The 23,520-nt window shown below is 42.7% G+C and overlaps 1 protein-coding gene across 8 annotated transcripts in view; it reads left to right on the top strand.

Annotated features, from left to right (window-relative positions):
- The window catches only part of GLRA2 (glycine receptor alpha 2), a 146,241-nt gene that overhangs the window by 109,754 nt on the left and 12,967 nt on the right, over positions 1-23,520 (top strand). For 6 of the 8 annotated variants that reach the window (XM_077343193.1, XM_077343192.1, XM_077343196.1 and 3 more), the window contains 2 exons: positions 4,737-4,886; positions 5,654-5,773. In XM_077343193.1, the coding sequence (XP_077199308.1) occupies positions 4,737-4,886; positions 5,654-5,773 (270 nt within the window). The remainder of the gene's footprint in view (positions 1-4,736; positions 4,887-5,653; positions 5,774-23,520) is intronic. The other 2 variants (XM_077343195.1, XM_077343194.1) reach the window with 1 other exon arrangement.

The following is a 23,520-nucleotide window of genomic DNA, read 5'->3' as shown; positions in this document are numbered from 1 at the left end:
CTGTACACCAGCCTGATATAGTGATTAAGAGCAGTGGACTCTAATCTGGAGAACCAGATTTGATTCCCCACTCCTCTACATGTACCCAGCTGTGTGACCTTGGGCTAATCACAGTTCTCTTAGGACTGTTCTTGCAGAGCAGTTCTGTTATAGGGATATGCACCGAATAAAAATGTAATACTTTTCAGATTTGGTCCCAATCAATTCAGCTGAATATGGGTCACCCAAATCAATGATTAGGTGCAGCAAATAGGATTCAGATGATTTGAGTACAACTGAATTACTTCAAGCTGAGGCATTAAAGGGACCTAGATGTCCCTTGAAATGCCTTTGAGTCCACCAAACAGCCTATCCCACTGAGAGAAGTCTTGCAGAGGGATCAACTGTTTGTCGGACTGGGGGGGGCAGTTCAAACTGCCTGAGAGCCACCTGATCTGGGGAGATAATTCTCTTCTTGAATCAGCTAGAGCTGTGAGTGGTTTAGATTGGGTGGACCAGGTCCCAGTCTGACATGCCAGACCCATGCCTACCCTGCCCAGTCAGTGCTGGCAGGCACGCCTCCGTTTATTGATCCACGCAAGTAGCTGGCTGCTTAAGGGTTGAGGAGGGCAGGCATAGGGTGGACATGTCCACTCTATGTCTGCCTCACCCAATCCCAACTGCAGCTGGCCTTTAAAGGGTAGGGCAGGACAGGCATGGAGTGGACATGTCCACCCTGTACCTACCCAGCTGATCCCAGCTGACAACCAGCTCTTAAAGGGTCAGGAAAGGTGGCCTTTCCTCCCCCAGACCCTTCCCAGGCCATGGAGATTGAGTCTATGCTGCTTGGGAAGGGATGGGGTAAAGCCTCAAAAAAGCTGTTCTGTCAGGATCAACTGTAAACGTAACAAAAGTAGCAAAGTAACAAAATACCTTGGGGTAAAAACAACAACCTTGAAATGGCCCTAGCCCAGATCAAAATCTAGCTAGTTTGCATTTTTACAAGAATCTGGGCAACTAGCAGCCACTTGATGGTCCAAGAAAAATTGACCAATGGACAACCAAAGAGCAATGGTAAACTTTCTTGTGCTGTGCTGAAACAAGAGTGTGTGTGCCACTTTTTGATTAATTCAGGCCTTGATCTACAAACTTTCCTCATTAACTGGCTGAGTTTTTGATACTCAAGAAGCTGAAAAGAAAACCCCCAAACAAACAAGACCCATAATGAAATCATGCAGCAATGGCATTTAAAGATCTTTGAAATATTAATACGTAGACCAAGTCAAAGTGGAATAAATCAGGGGAAACACATGGGCAAATTCAGTTCACAAGCCTGTTAAAATCACACGTTTTCCTTTGTTAATCTAATTTCGTCAAAGACCTTGGCTTCCTGTTATCACATGTACCATTAAGCTTTGCTCTGCATATTAGATTTGTGATTTCTTAAATGTTTGCATATGTATTATCAAAGGCATAAGGTTATTAATAGTTGGGAGAAATAAGGAGGAAATGCTTTACCTGGTTCAGTGCAGACAGTCATGTTTGTGTGCAGTGGTCAGGCAAAGAAGAAGTGGAATCGGATAAAAACCACTGGCCCTAACATATTGTGAGTAAAGTTTATGCATATATTTATGTTTAGGAATTATGCCGGGGGGGGGGGGGGAGAGTGGCATCCACACAGGCTGGTTGTCTTTGATTGAGGTAGGATTTCCTGATAAGAAATAAATCTTACTATTTTATGTTCAATTTCATCAGGTCCATAACAAAATTCATAAAGTTTTAAAGGGGTGCCAAGTGGGATGCTGCAGCAGTTAAAGTGGTTCTTTCACAGACTTTTGATGTCCTAATAAGGGAAGTGTAGGATATAGATGGGTGATTTGACTAGCAGGCTGGCATTTTGCAACTGAATACACAACATGACCATCTTGGCATAAACATGGTCACAGCCTTTATTGCAACCTCCCACCAGAGGGTTGGCTCAGCATGGGAGAGGAGCCTGATGCCCACAGCTGTCCGGCTGCTTAAGTCCCAGGGTCTATGGGACCTGGAACCTGCTTCAGTCTCAGCCAGGAGAGTGGTTCCTTTGGGACCGTGGAATCTCTACGAGGGATGTGACCGTATTGGGGTCCAACAGGTGTCCACCTCAGTTTGGTTTCCCCGTCTGCCTGGTTGTGGGCCCCTGGAATCCCAGCCAGGTAGGCCACACCCATATGTCAACCAGTCTCTATAAGGAGACCCCCCAACCCCAGGGAGTCCAGTATGCAGACCGGACTCCCTGCCAATAGGCTCCTACCATGCCTAAACTGCAGCTGCGACAAAATAGAACATGAAAAAAATCCAAAGACTGAAACATAACATCTTTACTGATAACAAGGGTGGGTGGGAGGGAAGCTGTTCAGGCTTCAGACAGCATGGAGAGGCCGGGCGAATATACATGATGCCCTTAAATAGGCCCACGTACTTAGTCCCTCCCACACCATGACGAGCTGCCATGCAATGCTTGTTGCTTGCTATCACATTCCATTGGCCACCCGCCATGGTGTCAATGGTGGCCATGGTTATTGATGGCCACTAATCAAGTGAAATGAAATACCTTCATTTCCCCCTTCCTAGTCCAGAAAATCTGCAAGGTAGGAATTCCCCATGAGAACTCAAACTTCCTTTGGATTTTAGTACAGTAGTAACGTCCAAATCTGTCCCAGAATGCATTCCTGATATCTGCAGTCTAGAGCTGTTCCTTTATCCTGATCAAATTGTGGACAGGTAACAATATAATTTGAAGTGTTGTGGGACAAATGCAAACATCAGACCAGCGTATCCAACCTTGCTACTGTAGCAGCTGAAGGTCAATATGAGAATTACCTTCCTTAAGAGATGATGATGATGCCCATTTTGTTGACTCCTGTGGGAGTTATGCTGATGGTTGTTATGGATGCAGGATTTCATACCCAGGATATCAATGTTTAATGTACTAAATGATACTAAGAACAATGCTATATTTTCTTTCCAGTCAAATCTGTAAGCTCCTCTGCTCAGGATATTGCTTGTACAGCATTGAGAGGCTCAAATGGCACATCTAAGGGGCAATTTTCTCCAAAAGATGTCCACAAGACATGGCATACCAATGTATATCACCTGCCCTCCTGTTCTGGAGATTGAAGAAAGCATAGGCTGATTAAATACAAGAAAAGGGGATAGTTTTGATATGTATATTCTGAGTGTTTAGGTATGTGCCCATTGTCCCACATACAAATGTCCATGGGAAACATCTGGATCCATTGGAGCTTAAAATGGTACACCTTTGAAAAGCAAGACACAAACTTATATGGAAAACACCCAGTGGTCAGATGTTTTATTATTCTTCAAGGCAATAGTATGGAGGTAAAATAATTTGGCCAATGCAGACATTGAGCACACGCAGTTTAAGGAAGTACAATTTTTAAGTTGCAAGAAATCTATATTTGCATTTCTTTGTTTCCCACCTGAAGCCTGGCATCCCTGCACCTCCATGGGATCCAAAGCGAGGGCTTTTGTCCAGGGGGACTGATCTCTGTTGCCTAGAAATGACCTGCAGTTCCTGCAAATCCCGATGTCCCAACCTCTCCCATCTTGCAACCTCTCTGCCACAGAGTTTCCCTCTCTCAAGCAAGCTCTGTCATCTCCAGAAGCCTGGAGATGAGTGTTCATTGCAGAGCCTCCCCCCCCCCCCCCCCGTTCAAAACAGCCATTTTCCGCTGAGGAGCTGATCTCTATAGTAGCATTCCAGGACATTTTTAGGCTCCAGTTGGAAGTTGGTGACCCTTGGGTCAGGAAGGTTTGGACTCTTTTTAATGCTTCATGATTTTATGGGGTAGATTGTTTTTATTGTTCTAAGCCGCCTCGAGATAACTTAGTTAGGAGAGGTAGGATATAAATTATTAAATTATAAATAAATTTGTTTTCTTAGAAGTCAGTGGCTTGGGAAAGTATTAATGAATGTCTGTGTGCTCTCCAGCTGTGCAAATGGGCATATCCCAGCAAAAGTTAAGGCCTTTTAACAGTTTGTTTCTATATATTATGCTGGGTTTAGGTGATCATGCTCTGGTCCATATGCCTTCAAGATTTGTGTGTGGGAGATCATATTGTCCTCTACATATAGGAAACTTCTGTTGAAGTTTATATAAGGGTGAAGCCACAACTATTTTGGGGGGTTCTTTTTTTTTTTCTTTAAGAGTGTTTCGAAAAAACACCTGCCAGCAATTTTCCAGCACATATTGTGTACACATCTATATTGTTTAAATGCTCTCTCTCTTGGTTACCCCTCACCCCGGGTCCAGCTTCCTTTACCTACTAAAATGTGTTAAGACGTTCAGTTGTGGTAACTGTTATGAGTTTCCCAGATGTTGTAATACAACATCAGAAGTGTAGTACTGCAAACATATTGAGTATATTTATGTCTAGTATCATGTTTATAATGAACAAGATTATGTTCTTTTCTAATGGAAGTGTGTGCTGATCAGACCAAGGACTGGGAAGGTAGAAAATGCCCTGCAAAGCAACATAACCTCACAGGTCAAAGGGATACCAAAGAACATGAATCAGGGCAGAATTTCCAGGCCAACCTTTGAAATGAATGGAGTGACACCTGATAAACATACAAGAATTCTGTTTTGACTGGTTCTTCACCTTTGACTGTCTTCTTTGACTGTCTTCACCTCTTGTCATTCTGTATCATGGGAGTTTTTATTGCCCCCCTTTTTATTTCCTTTGTCTTGTAGGTTTCCTATGTAAAGGCGATTGACATCTGGATGGCTGTGTGTCTTCTCTTTGTGTTTGCTGCACTGCTTGAATATGCAGCAGTGAATTTTGTGTCAAGGCAACATAAAGAATTTCTGAGGCTTCGAAGAAGGCAAAGGAGGCAAAATAAGGTATGGAACTACCTTCCCCTCAGCATGATCATGGAAGCCTGTCTGCATAATTGATCTCTTCCCTTCAGCACACCTCCTATGGAGCACCCATGTCTTTATCCCTATGAAATCTTTACTCAGTGTCAACAGGGCTTGTTGGTCAGCATTGCCCTTTTTTCTTGGTTTGAACCAAAACCACGGTGTCTTTCGTATTTGCATAATAAACTCATTTCCATAGACAGATATTCAGATTTGAAAACTCTTCTTGGAAATCCATGACATTTATCAGTTTTCAGGTTGGATGTGACTATCCATTTCATCCTCAATTCAAACATTCCTTAGCTGCTGGCCTTTCTCATTTATTCCTTTTTTAGCACTGCTTTATCCTAGTAATGGTAATAGCTAGCCTTCGATTCTGCTTTAGGAGTCATTGTAGCGACTTCTATTTGGCAGCTCAAGTACCTTCAACAGTATTGGGCTGGAACTATTTCTTCACTTGTCTGGAGTCCTCCTAAATCATTCAGAATTATTTTTTTCTCCCAGCTTCCCTATTATCACCTGACTATATTTGTAAAGCCGCCCATGCCCCATTATTTCAGCTCTTCTTGGCTTCAGTTTGACTTTCCCAGTAAATTCCAACTGATTTCCGTCTGAATTGCAATCCGTCTGAATTGCACAGCTCATCCTAATATTCTTCTCTAACGGTGCCATTCTTATTTTTGTTTTGTTTATCATTGCATCATTTCCATTCTCGCCACTGCTATCTGTTCTGACAAATCTGGGAACAGGCACAGACTGTGACTGTTGGGAATGAAAGTGTCGAGTCGGTACGGCGCGTGAATGGCTTGAGGATAAAAGAGTCATCAACATACGGGACAGTGAATCAGATCTGCAATCCGAGTATCAGGGTAAAAATTCAGAAAACAGAGACGTATGAAAATGATGTCATACATTGGCAATGTGACCAATATTTATGACATCACTTATAGCAGATTCTTGTATCAGACAGAATACTGTTTAGAGCATGTGAGCATCCTGCTATATGTTTCTAACCCTTGTGCCCTGTGTTCCCATTAATATTCCATTAGTATTTTTCATCATATTGCTGCGGCCTCTCTCACTGTAGGTAAGCATATCATGATATGCTTACTCTAGATTTTGCATGGTGGTATGCTACTAACATCAGTTGTTTTAAATGAAAAACTTCCCCTGTTTAATTATGATCCAACCTGGGATAAATGTAATATGGTTATTCACTTAATATCCAAGAACCAATTTACTTTCCCCCATGAATTACACAAGTGGAAGAGTCATTCATGTTTCTGCACACCCACCAAAAGCAAAATCTATAAAAAAGCAAATATGTTTGTTCATGGACAGATTAATGTGCTATCATGTGCCCTAGAGAGGTTCAAAGTATGTGAAGCCAGGTGTATTTTTCCCCATATGGTGTAGTTTTCCCCATATGGAGAATATTATTAAAAGGCAGACAGGAAGAAATGGTCACTTGGTACCTCCTGCTCCAGTACCCCTGTGGCATACTCCATGACAAAATGAATGATTCCTTCATATATTTGCAATTATTCGGAGGCATTTCCCAAAAATATAGACACAATAATCATTTATTGGATAGTCAGGAACAGGAAGAAGATTACTCTGCCTATGGATGCCATGAGGCCATGCATTTTTAGAAGCAGAGTAGGTTTTATCCACTGCTTTCCACTACCTCAAGAAGTCTCAAAGTGGCCTACAATCTCTTCCCCTTCCTCTCCCCACAACAGATCTCTTGTGCAGTAGGTGAAGCTGAGAGAGTTCTGAGAGAACTGAAACTGACCCAAGATCATCCAGCAGAGAAGTGGGGCATCAAACCCAGTCCTCCAGATTAGTCTGCTGTTCTTAAACACCACATTATGCTGGCTCTCTAGATGCTGATATGTGGGCCTACAAGAAACATCCTTGGGTGCATAACAGTGCTATAAGAATACCATGTTATAAAAAGAATTGCCAAAGCAAAATGCATAGCTTTATTGGCCCACTTGCTGCAGGATACATGTGAAAGTGATCCCTCATTCATTTGAAATGGCAGTTATTTTCAAACCTTAACAGCATTCTTTCTAAGAGTATTTTTGTTCTTGTGTGCGGGAGGGGAATCTGGAACAGAAGTTCCAGAAAGAGAAGTATGAGAAAATAAAGTTTCTGAGGGAGCGCTTAAGATGGGTTTGTTCTATCATCCCTTAACATGGGACTATACATCTTGGGACCCATCAAGCTGTACTCAGCCATGTATAGCAGACTCCCTCTCCCATGCTGTGCCAACCCACCCATGGGGAGGTAATAAAGCTGTGGCCTTGTTTATTCCCAACATTGGTGTATCACATCTTATTCCAGCACATAATGCCCTCCTGCAAGTCAACATGTTTAAACATATATCTGCGATCAACAGATGGTTGCAGACAAGTTTTCTCCATAATATACTTGTCTTAGTCTTATTAGATTGTATTAAAAAAAGAAAAGAAAACTGCATTGATGTAGGAAGTCCCTCAAGGATGCCAAATCTGCCCTATTTGGCATGGTGAATTCTTCAGAATTCTTCAGAGAAGAGTTAGAGAGATGAAAACATTGCCTAGATCTAAATGGAGGCTTGGACAAAAAACAATAGCTTTACATTTTGATATTTTTGTTTAATAAATGTTTCTATGATTTTTCTGCAATACTTTTTGACTTATCCTTATATAAATGCTCAGGTTATTATTATTATTATTATTATTATTATTATTATTATTATTATTATTATTATTATTATTATTATTATTATTATTATTATTATTATTATTATTATTATTATTATTTAGTTCCTGTAACTGCAAAAATGAGCAGGGAAGGGGATCATATGAAGCTACCTTATCCTAAATCAGGTCATTGATCTGTGTCACTTTTCATTGCCTACTCTGACAGCAGCTCTTAGGCAGAGAAAGGCCTTTCCTTATACCTGCAGTCATTAAACTAGAGGTACTGGGATTTGCATAGAAAAAAAAGAAGAAGAAGAGCTGGTTCTATATGCCACTTTTCTCTACCCGAAGGAGGCTCAAAGCAGCCTACAGTTGCCTTCCCTTTCCTCTCCTTTCCTCACTGTGAGGTGAGTGAGGCTGAGAGAGCCCTGATATCACTGCTCGGTCAGAACAGTTTTATCAGTGCCATGGTGAGCCCAAGGTTACCCAGCTGGCTGCATGTGTGAGAGTGCAGAATCAAACCTGGCATGCCAGATTAGAAGTCGGCATTCCTAACCATTACACCAAACTGGCTCTCAAAACAGATGCTCCGTCACTAAGCCACCAGCCTGTACCCTGCAAACTGTGCAGGCCTAGGGATCCCCTGGAATTATAGCTCATCTCCCGGTGCCAGGAATCAGTTCTCCTGCAGAAAGTGGGGTGGACTCCTTAGCATTATATGTTACTGAGGTCCCTCCCTGCCCCAAATCTCACCCACTTCCAGCTCTACCCCCAAACTCTGGGTATTTCCTAACCCAGAGCTGGCAACGGAAAAACAGCTTCCAAAGATAAAATCTGGTGAGCTGTGGCACAAATTCCACACTTCAAAAGAGGCTTGTGAATGAAAAAAGCAGCAATGTTACCAGGAGACAACAAGCAGGAGATTGTGGGGACATACGGTGTGTGTTTGTGGCTGTTTGTGGGGGTAGGGGTGATCAGAGTCTCCAGCACTATGAAGTCACTTTTGGCACAACCCAAAAGTGATGTCATTGCACTGGGATGATTCTCTAGCATTTGGCCCAAACTCTATGGAACAAATTAAGAGTATCACCCAACATGATGACCTCATTTCCAGGTGACTTTGGAAGTGCTATCAACACACCAGGAATACCAATCAAACTATCCCCATTTTGCCGACAGCTTTCCTACCACCACACAACTGAGCAGCAGCAGGCATTGGTCTTTCCTGACCAGTGCTTCAATTGTTTTGGTAATGTCTTTGTATGTATTTTAGCACGGTTTTAATTTAATTATTTGTATGTGTGCTTTTGAGGGGTGTTTTAATGGCTTTTAAATGTGATTTTTATTCTGTATATTTAAATTTGTTAGCTACCTTAGCGGCCCTTGTGAGGGCAGAAACATGGGACAGAAGTTTTGAAAAATAGAAAAGAGTGAGAGGTAGGCAGGTTCCCACTGTCCCAAGAGACCTGACAGTCCTATAGGCCAGGGGTAGTCAAGCTGTGGTCCTCTAGATGTTCATGGACTACAATACCCATGAGTCCCTGCCAGCAAACACTGTCAGGGGCTCATGGGAATTGTAGTCCATGAACATCTAGAGGACCACAGCTTGACTACCCCTGCTATAGGCCACAGGAGTGCAAAGCAAATTTAGGTTGTCTGAATCTGCTTTAGTTAATCAGGAAGGCTCAGCATACTTAGGGAGCATCAGTGATTTTGTACTGGAGGACGAGTGGTTGATATTCGCTACATTGCTCATTAAGCAGCATTGACAGCTAACCTAAAAAATCTGTTGTCCCTCAGTGATATAAGATGAAATTGAATCAGAAGGCGAGCTTCAGGTATACTGAAACTCTAATCATCAAAAGAAAATTTCCTTCTCGAGCCTAATCCCTAATTTATTGGCTCAGTTTTTATGCTTCTGACAAGGTCAGTAAAAAAATAATAATAAAATACTCGTTGCCGACAAATGATTTCTAGGTATTTTCTGCATTATCGGGGAAATGTAAGGATTTCTGATCCAAGCAACAGAAACCCAGTTTATGCTGCAAAGTCTTTATTCTGTCTTGCGCTAAATAATTCAGGAGGGCTATCGCCACATGCCGCAAGTTAAGCAGGATGCTATGCGCTCCCCCAAAGGCTGAGCATCCTCGTAACCCTGAGAGCTGACCTTTTGTTATTAGAGTTGACAATGTTCATTTCCATGATAGTGCTTGTGGTGCATTGATACCACCGGTGGATCAGATCAAGAGGGCTGGTGCAAACAAAATGGGAGCAGGAATTAATTGATTTATACATTGTTGTTGTAATATTCTGACTGGAAGAAACTGCGCAACAGAACAGATGCTCCAGTCAACCCTCAACAAAAGCACAGTTCCCTCTTCTGCTTGTTCTTAAAGTCGATATAAATTGTCTCAAGGGATTTGGAATAAACTATCAAAAAATACTATCAATCAAGGTGGGCTAGAACAACTTGGCTTCCCACTGCTCTGTTAACTTGATGGGTGTGGCATTTCTAGGAACCTAAGAGGATTATTATGGCTCAGTCAGCCACCCCAGTCTGGAACAACCAGACTTGAGCATTTATTTATTAGGATATTTAGACTGCCTTTCTCTCCAATGGAGACCAAAAGTGGCTTATGGCATCATTCACAAAAACCCTGTGAAGCAGTTTAGGCTGAGATCATGTGACTGGCCCAATAGGGATTCTGAATGGTTTTCCAATTCCCAGTCTGATACTTGAGCCCCATACCTTGGTGGATGTCATCTGTTATAAATCTCAGTTCAGCCTCAGCCAGCTGCTCTGATATGTAGACCCCGAAGTTGGTCACCAGCAAGTCCACTAGTGTTCCCTCCAAAGTCCTAACTTCAGTGGTCTTCTGTTTCTTACATATCTGTGCTACATAATGAATCAGTGAGTGCAAAAGCAAAGGAAGAATGATTAAGCTTTGCCACTTTTTCTGTGATCCCAGAAGCCATTTCAGGATACACTTACCAGCTGAGCACTGGCAACCAGCTGGAGACCCTGGGGTATGGCGACAAAATTAGTGTTGCACAGAAACCACAACATCTCTTGGCACCTGCTCCAAGAGCAGCAGCAGCATTCAGAAACTGAGGGTGCTGAATGGGAGGCCTCCCACCAAAGTGGCTGGCCTGGCACTTTAATTCAGGAAGAACTAAAGAACTTCTGCACTTTCAAAAGCAACTACAAAGATGGGAAAAAAAACAGAAGAGATGGACAACACAAGAATGGTGAAAAGCCCACTTCCCCTCTTCTTTGCTCACATCTCTTTGTAATCTAGCCCCCCCCCCTCCCAATTTGCTTCAGTTGTTTTTAAGGGAAACAGAACAGAGAGGTTTGATTGCCAAAAGTGTTAATTCTTTTGAGAACTTCCGTGAACGCACAAAGTGAACGCAAGTCTAAAAAGAAGCACTCCTGATATTTGGAGATAGGGTTAGTCCCCTATGCCAGTCCCCAGGTGGGACATCAGAATCCCCTTGAAGTACAGCTCATCTCCAGATGAGAGATCAGTTCTCCTGAAGAGAACTGCTTTGGAGGGCAGACTCCATTGCATTATACTCCATGGAGGTCCCACCCACTCCCAAAGTCTCCAGGTATTTCCCAACCAAGTTGGCAACGCTAATAGAGCTATGCATGTACTGCAGCCCATCAGGCAAATGTGGGCATGTTAGGAAGATGAACCATATATACAAACTTGTTTCTCCTCCCACCCTCCTGGGGGTTCATTAGAAGCCTGGAAGAGGCTTATAATATTGGTCTAAATTTGAATAGCCATTGCTGGCTTCAGACCCAATTTGTCGTGCTGAGGGAGGATTGCACCCATGATCGTACTCCATCTCCTCACCATCACTGAAGGTCTGAACAAAGCTACAGTAAGGGCTTGAACGGCCAGTTCAATAACCCTCAGTACAGTCAGATTGCTGAGGACACATTTTGATGTGCAAAGTATCAATTCCCTGGATCAACTGGCTGCTGGATTTTTTGTGCTGGGCTTCAGCTTCTAAAAATGTTAGCATATCATGCACCAAAAATTCATTGCACTGAAATTTCAGGATAGCAGCAGATAGGTGATTACAGGCAGTTTCTCTTCCCTCCTCCCTCCAGCCTGAAAAGATTAGCAGCGGATGCTTCTCCTGTCTGGCAAGGAGACAACAAAAGGCCGGGGCCTATTTATAAAGGAATGGCTTTATTGCTGATTTTTCTCCAAAATGAAATTCTCTTTTCTCAAATGAAATTTCTCATTTCCTCGTTCTTTTGTCTGTAAGAATACTCATTTCTCCCATGTCTGGGGTGATGTTGAAAACATTTCATTCTACTGTCCCCAGGGGGGATGCTCCTGCTTCCCGCATCCTTGAATATAGCACTTTGTGGTAAAACGAGCACTGTTTGTTTTATGTAACATGCCACATCATGTGAATAATGGAAGTGCCCGAGGAAAACCCTTTTTGCAGGGCTATTTTTAGCTCTTGCAATTGCAGGCACAAGCACACAGATTTCATTGTGAAAAAAGGAGAGCCCAAGTGTTTATCCCCACACACATGCACAGACCGCATTTTTAAACACGTTTGCTTTATTGAATGACGTAGAATTTGGTTCCGTTAGAGATCCAGAGTTAATTTTTCTCCTAAAAGTCAGATCTCTTGGTACTTGGCTGTGTGGTTACACAGAAAAGTGAACAGTTTGTGGATATCATGCCTTTCCCTTTAGTCTATTGTCCCTGGTGGGGGGTGAATATACTCACTGTGTGAGTAGGAATGTTTCTACTCTGCCACATCAATGACAAGGGAACCCCTAAATCACATACAATAATGTTCCCATGCACTTTAGTGGCAAGAAACAGCTCCATGAGCACATTCCTCAGTATGTACAGATCAGCCCCAGTCACTGAAGTGACTAGAGAAGCTATTTCATTGTACTAAAAGCTATTAATGGTGCATTATAGAATAACTTAAACAAAAGGCTGGTTCCTGACCTCCAAATTTATACATGAGATCAGAAAGCTGAAACTTTTTCAGCTGTGGGCACATTTGCAATTCGGACACAGGGTGGTTGACACCATCACAAAATAGCTGCCACAGGAGGCAAACTAACCACAGAATGTCAGAGAGAGAGAGAGCATATCCATAACACCAAGAGCCCCCCTCCAAATACTTTCCCTTGTAACAGCAGGAGAATAATGTGGTGAGTAATGAGATGGCATCAGGAGCAAGGGATGCCAACTGTTGGATAGATCAGTGATCATTGTGTTTTTAATTCATGTTGATTTTAAATTGTTGTACACCGCCCCAAGTTGGCTGAGCCAAGAGGGTCTCTCTTCTCTGCCCCAGGGCCTGGATACTGTGGTTGACGTGGAGCTGCTGGTTGAGTCAGAGCCAGTTGAAAATTAATCTATCCAAGACTGAAGTCATGTGGCTGGGTAAAATGGGGCCAATGGGAGGATTTCAGCTTCCAGATTTGGATGGGGTCCAGCTTTCATTGGTGGACTCCCTGAAGTGTCTGGAGATCTGTCTGGACAAGCAGGTTCCACAGTAGCAGGACAGGTTTTCTTCCATCTATGCCAGGTCATATCTGTCTCAGCCAAACTTTGCCAAAGTGATTCATGCTACAGTCACTACCAGAACAGACAATTGCAGTTTGCCTTATGCAGGGCTGCCCTTGAAGATGCTTTGTTCAGGTTGTCTGAAAAGCAGTTTCCTGGCTTTTGACCAGAAATCTTGGTTTTAACATATACAGCCTGTCTTGAAGCAGCTGCATTGGCTGCCTATTGATTTCCAGGTCACATTCACGGTGCTGGTTGTGACCTTTAAAGCCCTAAATGGCGACAACCTATTGATGGTGATGGACCCTTGGGATGTGCATTTGGCATCCATCAGGGTGAGAGCTTTTTCAGCTGTAGCCTGTCCTGGTAGAATCCTTCTTGTATGACATCTGGGCCCTGCAGGGTCTTCCTAGGTTCTGCAGTCTGTAAGCCTTTCTGTCAGGCCTTCCCTTAGTTAAATGTATTGGGGGGGCTCCATGCTGGATCCACTGCTATCAGCTGTAATTGTTTACTTTTTATACTCTGTATTTTATATTGTTTTACTATATTTATTAACTCTGTTTTTATTCTATGGTGAACTCTTCTGAGCATTACTGTTTGGGAGAAGTTTGTTTTGCAATAATGAATTAAATACATAAATAACACTTTATAAATAGGTTTGCTATAAATTGGCTGTGATCACCAACCCACGTGTGCAAAAAGAAAAATGCTTCTTCTTCTGGATATCCCTTTACAGGAGCACTTCTCTCATGAACCCAGCCTTTTTGAGCCCACACAATGACAGCTGGTGCTGACAGGCTGAGGAGAGTTCTTTGCACATGTGTGCAGTAGGAGAGAGATTCTGGCCAGTTTTTAATAGGAACATAATTTATTTTTAGAGCCTCTTGTGGCGCAGAGTGGTAAGGCAGCTGCCTGAAAGCTTTGCCCATGAGGTTGGGAGTTCGATCCCAGCAGCCGGCTCAAGGTTGACTCAGCCTTCCATCCTTCCGAGGTCGGTAAAATGAGTACCCAGCTTGCTTGCTGGGGGGTAAACGGTCATGACTGGGGAAGGCACTGGCAAACCACCCCGTATTGAGTCTGCCATGAAAACGCTAGAGGGCGTCACCCCAAGGGTCAGACATGACTCGGTGCTTGCACAGGGGATACCTTTACCTTACCTTTAATTTATTTTTGATACGTGACCAAATTTTGATGTAGCAATATTATTTCCAACTTGCACCTGAATTATTAGAATACCTGAATTATTAGAATAACTTTCATAGAAGTTCCAGCCAGGTGCATTAAGCATTTTAGCTAGGCAGCCCTAATGAACCTAGTTGGAATCAAATCTCACTAGGTTTCAAAAACATTGCAGTGCTATTTGTAACACAAAAGTACTTTACATCAAGGACATTATCTGCAGGATACCATAAATATAATAAATTCAGAAAGCCTTATCTGGTCCTGCCCACTTTCTAAAAACACTTGGTATGTCAGGAGGAAAGTGCCCATGGGACCACAGCGGAGACCCTTGCTTTACAGAGAAAAAGACAACAGGCGGCAGGGGGAAAGAGGAAAGCACAGCAAAGTCTGTGGTTAGGGGGTCCAATATTGCCTTGGCATAGGCAGGGAGATTTCGAGGGCTTGTGGAAGGTGGAGTTTGGGGAGAATATGATGCCATTTCTGGATGATGCTGTACAAATTCCCTTAATCTCTTTAGTATATACCATAGAGATATAGGGACATTTCTAGTGTTGCTACAAAGGCCATTTTCCAGGGGGGGGATCTTCTGCTTTTCAGTTTCTTGTGGGATGGAGATGGGGGCGCAGAGCAGGGGTGTACTTGCTCGAAATGCCTAGCTGAGGTACTATCTGCTGGCTTTCTGGCCGAGGTCCCCAAGTAACCATACCTCAGTTAGGAGATTTATCCTTCCAGCTTAATTTCACAAATCAAAAAGATATATTGATCATAAATCCATATATCTTTGGTTTCTTGGGGATTTTAAAATTATTATTATTATGTTCAAGGAGTCTTGTTTCACCCACCCTGAGTTCTTTTGCCAAACTTTTAATTTAGGTCATTTTTGTGTGCTGGTGTGATATTTGTTTGCTTGTTTTTTGCTTTGTTTTGTTTTGTCTGTTTTGCCATGCTTTTCTTTTGTTTTTCGCCCCTGGATTTCAGCCACCTATTTTTTTTAATTGATTAAAATACATTCCTTTATGTGAAGTGTCAAGTGTGAATATCTTATGTTTGCTTTTTCCAGAAACAGCTCTGTTGTTTATGTTTTCTTCCTTAGGGAAAACTAGACTTTCTCTTCCTGTTATGCAGATTCTATCCCTACTGCTTTATTCTCAGTGCCACTGGATATAATTTCTATCATGCAAACTGTGTCTTGCCAACCCACACCTTACAGAACTGCCTTTGACTTGCAAAAAAGGCTTTGCTTTGTGAAAATATTGTTTACATTATGAAACAATCCAGATGACATAGAATATAAAAAGAAGAGCTCAAAATAAAAGCCCTTGAAACCCACCTTCTCACACATGTACCTCCCCATTCCATACACTCTTGGATGCCAAACAGAAATATTAAAGAGAAAGGGTACCTCTGAACAACTAAATACACATTGAGAATATCAGCCAGCCACTAGGAGTCATCAGTCTAACAGGGCTCAGGTGGGCTCAGGTGCCTTGACCAGCCCATGCACTGCTCTGCTGGTTCTGCATGGCACTTTTTACATGGCACTTTTTACAGCTCTTGCCTCTTCGAGTGCTCGGGTGGGCTGGGCATGGAAGCCTGCTTTGCCTTTGTGTAGGCCAGGCACCACTGCCCCCCTTGCTTTTTAGGAAACTCTGATGGGTCAGGCGTTAATTAGACTATATAGTAATGATGATCACGGGAAAAATTCTCCAGTTCTGAGGCTCCACAGAGACACAGGTGCTGGGCATCAGGTTTTGAGTGTAGTGGTCCATTAACATAGCCATTGGTATAGAATGAAAACAGAGAGCTGTGAAGGCTGTTCAAAGTTTATGGAAGGTGATGGTTGGGAGGCATAAAGAGGCAAGTACCAGAAAATCAATACTGTTTTGATGTGAAAGTCACACCAGAGTTGTGGGCAAATAGTAGGAGAGGCACACCTTGCGGGCATCCTTGACAAGTCGTTAGAGTATGCAAGTGATAGAGCTGTGTGGTTTATTTGCAGTTTAATCTCACGTATGCACTTGGGATCAGATTCATATTCCTAGCCCAACAGTAGACTGCTGCACAGCATGAGATTTTTTTTTAATGTAGAACTTTGTACAAGTGCCAAAGAGATCCTCATCAGGCAGGGAAAGGGTTGCACTTCAGTTCACTGGGTTTGACGTACAATTTGCTCATAAACAGCAGGGAACACACCATAACTGTACTTTGCCATTTTCCAAATGATGAAAAGAGCCCACCTGCTGGGTGCAAATACTCCCATTCTTTTCTGTGCCTGGAAGAGGAGTACAAAAATGAAAATAGGCCATGAGCTGCTAGAAAGGAAAACAAAGCACAGCTTTTGTTTCTCAAAGGCCAACAGGAGCACATTGTAAAAGCACCTTCCTAAATGAAACTGCTGGCACATGGAGTGTGGCATTGCTTACCCAGAACAGGGCATTCGCACTATTCCTACCACTCTGACAATAGCACCACCATCCACTTTCTTATTCTGTTCTCTGATTGTTTCATATATAGTTTAAGCATCTTTTGAGGATTGGCTTACAACGACTTTCTGCTGCTGATCATCTCCTTTCACAAAACTTTCCCTGCCAAAGTGCAGAACAGCAGCAGACCATCTGCAAGCTCCTGTGGCACTTCCCCTTCTCCAGAGCCACCCATTAGCCGAGAGCCTCCATCTCCCAGGAACCTACTGGAGCCTCCATCTATCATTATAATAATAATGATAATGATACTAATACTAATTTATTTAATTAGTTATAACTCACCCATCCCCAAAGGCTCAAGATGGGTAAGAACAGATGTAATAACTATAAATTAACATAGTATTCATTATAGTCATACTATTAAAACATACATTGAAACCAACCCACTTCACAGCTGTCCTATCATGTGTCCTCTGGTGGGAGGGGCGATGTAAGGATAGGCTCACAGGATGATGATAGTTTGGCTGATGCTTCAAGTAGAGGGGCCAGGATTTCAATATTGTTCCTGGCCTCAAGCGTAGGCCTGGCGGAACTGTCCCAAGCCCTGCAGTGCCCTGATCTCCCCAGGCAGAGTGTTCCACCAGGCCAGGGCCAAGAACAGTTTGATGTCTTTGGGCCCAGGGATTCTGCTCACTAGATCTTAGTCTCTTTTGGGAAACATAGGGGAGGAGGTGGTTGCGCACATATGATAGCATCTCTGCCTTAAAGATGAGCTAACTGATTCTGCTGAAGCCCTCCACATTAGTCTCCACATTGCCAGGATGACTTTTAGGGAAAGGAAGGGTGGATGGGGGTACATCTAGGCTCAACTTTCTGAGGTTTCCTAGAGTACTCTTGGAAAGATCCAAGTTGTCCCTTTAGTTCTCCTTTAAATTCTAGTTCTTTAAACCATGCTTTTTCCTCTAATGTTTATTTGCGTCTCTTGTTCATTAAACATAAAATTCTCTTATCTTGGCTTTTCAGTGTGCTTGTTCTTAAATCATAGTAGTGCTGAGCAAACCCTTGCAGGCTCACTTAATAACTGGACAAACCAAACTAAAACCTGTGCTGTTCAGCATTTAACTATGGTTATCTGAAGCTTGATAATGAATGCTTCAAAGGGCTGCATGGAATCCCTGGAATCCCTGCCTCAGGTGGAAAAGGGGTAGAGTGAGGCCCAGGCCTAATATGGGCAGCATCCCTGTGACAAAGCTGGGGCCATGGAGGAGCAGTCAGAAGGAAAGTCCACCAGAACTTGCTTCCTGTGGAGCGAAGGACTCCTCAAAGAACTCCTTGAGGTGATAGGTTTGCTTGAGAGTAGGAATGGGGAAAAGGAACTGGAAGCCACAAATGAAGGGAGTAAGGGAGTAGCTAACTGCAGACTTAGGGCTTATTAGTCTTGGGGCTTTTGCAAACAGGAAGGTACCATATCTCTTGGAACCTCAGATTACAGCCTTCCTGGCCCCAAGGGTAGGCAGGAGAAATTTGGTGTGTCTGACCCAGGCAAATGGGCTACCCTCAGTTTAACCCTGTAGGATGGGAGCATCATCCAGGGCAGAAGCTTAAGGACTTGGGACAAGGATACTGGCAGGGAAAGCAGCCATAATAGCAAGGCATTGACAGGTAGAGATGAGGAGTTATGAGCTGGCTAGACCACAGGCTGGCAATGTAAAAGAACCAAGTTATTTCACAGTTCTGGTTTATTGCCTCATCTTTGAAAATGTGGAGAAAAGATGGCTTCATCCCAGGAGGACATGGCCCCTGGGCACTGAGAGCTTCACAGGGGGATTCTTGGAACTCCCATCATGGAAGACACAATAGAGTTTCCGAAGGTCACAGCCTGCTTTAACGTCAGCTCTGGCACAACATCAATTGGCAAGTGTCATAGGCTTATCACCTAGTCTCTGGTTAAGAGCAAACCCAACACTCCTCTCTTCTTCCCATGTGATTCAGATTGGAAAATGAAGCTGTCATGGTGCTTGAAATTCTTACTCAAGGATCCTAAGAACTACATTTCCCAGTAGGCCCTTTGTGCCCCAGTCATTAATGGATTATGTGTGAAGGAAATTCTTCCCTTTGATTTGCCAGTTGTTGCAATGGCGGAGGCAGCACACAAATCGGAAGGGAAAAGGAGAACTCTGCTTCTCCAGTATATCTGACGATAATATTCCCCAGATATATGACAGTTGAGGAGGTGGGGGGGATGACTGGTGGAGGGATTTTTATGTACTTTTATTACCACATTGTACTTTTATGTTGTAAGCCTCTGCAAATTGGCAGCCCAGGTGTGGTGGCCTAGAAATTTATTGAATGAATGAATGAATGAATGAATGAATGAATGAATGAATGAATGAATGAATGAATGAAGTCCATTGAACTCAGTGGACTTAGAAGGGTACAATTCTGCTAGGATTGCACTGTAAACCAGACTGCATTAACTAAATACCACTATACTGCTTATCCACAATAAAGCCTTCATGAATAAAAATGTGTTCCCAATGCAAGTGGACCTTTTCCTAGTCCCAAGCTACCCCAGGAGAGGAAATGACCAGTATTTCATTCATCTTAATTAGATCTAGAACTGCAGCCATGTGAGATATTTCACTTTACTAAGCTAGGATTTTCAGGGTCTAGTTCAGGTCATAGTCATAGGTTGTTGCATTGCAAACATTTGTCCTCTTTAATAAATCTGTAGTGAAAATCATTGCTAAAAAGCCAAGACATCGTGCGAGTATTGGGCCTATAGATACACACATGTTCTCTATCTCATAACGTTTAGGCATTAACCCATGCATTTGTACCTATTCACGTTGAAAACAAACAAGCCAGTGATTACTGTTTCTGAGTGGCTTGCAGCTTGCACTCTTCTTTCATATATAAACCAAAAAGAAAAAAAAATCTGTGGAGATGAAAAAAAAAATACTGTTAATTCCTGTCCCAGTTCCTTTATGAATCTCCCCACTAGTTTCACCAAAGGCACTAGCTTTGGGTTGACATGGTCGGCTGCCAAGTTCTGTAATCAAACAACAGCCTCCTCTTGTCTATGGAAAAGCAACCGTGTCACTGACTTGCAGAAGAGATTCAAATGGGGAGCCATGTTGGTCTGAAGTAGCACAATAGAATCAGAGTCCAGCAGCACCTTTAAGACCAACAAAGGTTTATTCAGGGCGTGAGCTTTCGAGTGCTTGCACTCGAAAGCTCACGCCCTGAATAAATCTTTGTTGGTCTTAAAGAAGCTACTGGACTCTGATTTTATTATTGCAGAAGAGAAGTGGCAGGCTGCAGGAAGCTTCCTGGCACTTTCCCCTGCCCACCTCTTTTCCCCAGCCACTTCTGCACACACAATATACTTAATGGGAACCTCATGTTTACTGCCCTGAATTGCGTCAAGGCCTAAATGCAATAAAAACATTCAGAAAGGTCTGATGGTTGAAAGAATATTCAAGTTCCTTTTACAGGTTCCACAGGCAGTTTCCCAAGCTACAGCCACTTGGCTGTCTTCATGGAATGAGCCTGTTTACTAGAAGGAAATCAGTCATTCATCTTCAATGCTGTGCCTTCCATTGTGGCAACAGATCTGTCTCCTGGTGTTCTACAATCTTCATCTGCCAAAAGAAGGAAGTATAGCTTGAAGAGACTGCAAGGATCTTCCCAGTTTTAAGCATACCACCTGGAAGGCTCCTTTTTACCTGTAGGACAGGATTAGGTTACTCACTCAAGTTCCTGCTGTCAGGTTGATAGAGCAGAGAGAAGTGTGCACAAAACATCTATTTATTAACAGGGACATACAGGGATGTGAGCAACCGGTTTCAGAACAAAGCAGCTCACACTGGCTAAGAGACAGGACTAAGCAGGGCTTCCTCCTCCGGACACTAAGTAGAGAGGCCAAATATACATATATCATGGTGGAAGCAGACTGTCTGTCGTAATGTACACAATAAATATGCCCACTACCCTTTTAAAATATGAATAGGCTTTGGGTTTTGTGTGTTGTTTTCCCCAGGCTTCATCTGTAATGGTGTACATGTGCAGTGCAGACTTTGCTTGTATGGCTTTAAATGCCTCTTAATCTGTTTTAAGGGGTGCTTTGGCTCACAAGATATTGGCCCACAAGATATAGGAAAGAAATATATGATTTATTATTCTAGCAAAGATAAACTATTGTAATACCTGGAGTTGACAACATCTCCCTAATACAAGGTTCTCTAGTTTGACGGCTGTCTTACCAGGTGACAGCCAGCCAGCACAATTTGTGGCATTACTGTGTTATAATAGGGAGAAACGTTATACTGGCAAGCAGGGGCATTAATAGATCCCCCCCTGTTGTTTCAATGTATTGAAACTATACCCCCGTTTGTTTGTTTTTTGCTAAGTCTCTTTTATATGAACAGATAAGTCATAATTTCTTCATATCTTAGGATCCTTGAGCAAAAAACCACAGGTTTACAGAAAAATCTGAAATGTATAAATAAATACAAGGAGTGGGAGGCTAAAGCTCCCAGGAACAGAGTGACTGTAGCTTTAATAAACAGATGTTCTCAGTGGCCACTGATAGGCAACTGCACAGTGCTTCCAATCTTCCACAACTGGTTTCTGCCAGTAAAGGTGTGTGTGGGGGGAGTGGATTTCCAGGATCGTTTTGACCTCTCTTGATTATCTGCCATAGGCTTAAATAAAGGAAGCAGATCTCTTGCAGAGTCCGGCTTCTGAAAGAAGCATTTTAACCATGTTTTTGTTCCCTCTGTGTATATGAATGAGACGGGATTATAATTACCACTAGCCAGTGTGGTACAGCGATTAAGAGTAGCAGACTCTAATCTAGAGACCTGGGTTTGATTCACCAATCCTCTGCATGAAGCCTGCTGGGTGACCATGGGCCAGTCACAATTCTCTCAGAAATCTCTCAGACCATTTCTGTACAAGTGATTTTGTTCTGATTTACCTTTTTAAAATGACACCCTTTGCATCCATTTCTGCACTAAAATGTCCAGGTGCAGACCCAAATTGCTCTCTCACTTACCCCACAGCAAGGAAATTCTCAGTTATATTGAGTTTGTCTTTCAAGGCTGAATCTAATTTGTGGCTGTTAAATGGGGAAATGCTTGCATTTAGGATTTTCCCATGTCTGCCATTTAGAGTAATTTGTGTCCACCTCCTTTGCATTGCCATCCTCCCTTCCCCCTCCCTTCCTCTCCTTCCCTCCTTCCCTCCCTCCCTCCCTCCCTCCGTCTTGAAAAATCTGACTTTTTAAAACAAAAGGTATGATAGCATTACAACGCTGTTTCCAGCTGTAATAAATCAGCAGTTACATTGCAGCAGCGTTGTAACATGATAATCCATGGTTTCTTTAAATAAATAAATATATATATTTGGGGGAGGAAGTGATCGAGGGTACAGAATGGTGGTATTAGGTGCAAGCAGGCACCATTTTAATTTGCAAAACAAACATTTTTGGGCTGCCTCTGACTCAGATGTGGAAAGCATTTATGGAGCATTTCAACCTAGGAAATGAGGGGAGGAAAGTCCAACTGCAGAAAACCTAGAGTCGACTCTCAGCATCCAAAGGAAATACAAAGTGAGACTAAAACAATGTATGTCTCCTAATGTAGAAACACCTCACCTACCTCACAAGGTGACTGTTATGGGGACGGAAAGGGTAGGAGATTGTAAGTCACTCTGACACTCCTTAATGTAGAGAAAAGATGGGTAGAGGGTACATCGGGGTACATCGGGGTACAGGGTACTGCTGGGGTACATCGACTGCTCTCCCCGGGCTTCTTCTTGAACATTGTTGACCTCCTTCTCCTCCACCCCCCCTTTTTTAGGAAGGGGGGAGGAAGGGGATCTTATTATTGTGCCGCCATGTTGTGACATTTTAAAGTCATTTAATGGGAGTTTTAATGGGGTTTTAAGACACTGTAAATAAATCGAAATAATAATAATAATAATAATAATAATAATAATAATAATAATAATAATAATAATAATAATAATAATAATAATAATAATAATAATAATAATAATAATAGAGAAACCTTCTACAATTTCTTCCAAAGATGTTAAGATGGTGTCCATGACTCTTCTTTTCCCATTTTATCCCAATGAGAGCCCTGTGACTAGGTTTTGTGGAGATGTAGTATAGGGTTGTCAAATCCACATTGTGGAATTCCTAAGAATTTGGGCAGGTGGAGCCTGAGGAAGGTGGGGTCTGCAGAGGGGAGGGACTTCAGCAAGGTATAATGCCAGCAGCTTCTACCCTGAAAAGCAGCCATTTTCTCTAGGGGAACTGATCTCTATCACCTGGAGATCTGTTGTAATTTTGGGAGATTCTCTGTTCCTACTTGTTAGTTGGCATTCCTCTTAGTCTGGTTCAGAACAATCCAGTAAGTCCCATAGTTCACTATTTAAGCTCATATTCTCTCCCCAGCTTCCACATTTAGCATTAAATCATATTGGAAATGAGGGGTAGGGTTAGCACAACAAACAAGGGACCCACCTGCCTTAACAGCAGCCCTCTAGCACTAGTTCCATCTCCTGCTGCTAGGCTTGTTGAAAGCAAAAATGGCTAATTGCTCAGCTTCCTAGCTTTGCCCCCCCCCCCCCACACACACACACACAGCTTAGCTCTTCCTCTAGACTCTATTCTCTCAGATTTGGCACTGGTTCAGAATCTCTAATTTTGGAGGGATTTGTTTTGTTCTTCCTCCTGGGGCCCACTTGCATC

The sequence above is a fragment of the Paroedura picta genome, chromosome 6 (assembly GCF_049243985.1).
Source record: "Paroedura picta isolate Pp20150507F chromosome 6, Ppicta_v3.0, whole genome shotgun sequence".
Taxonomy (NCBI): domain Eukaryota; kingdom Metazoa; phylum Chordata; class Lepidosauria; order Squamata; family Gekkonidae; genus Paroedura; species Paroedura picta.
Note: the sequence above shows the minus strand (reverse complement) of the source record. Positions and strands in the feature narration are given on the sequence as shown.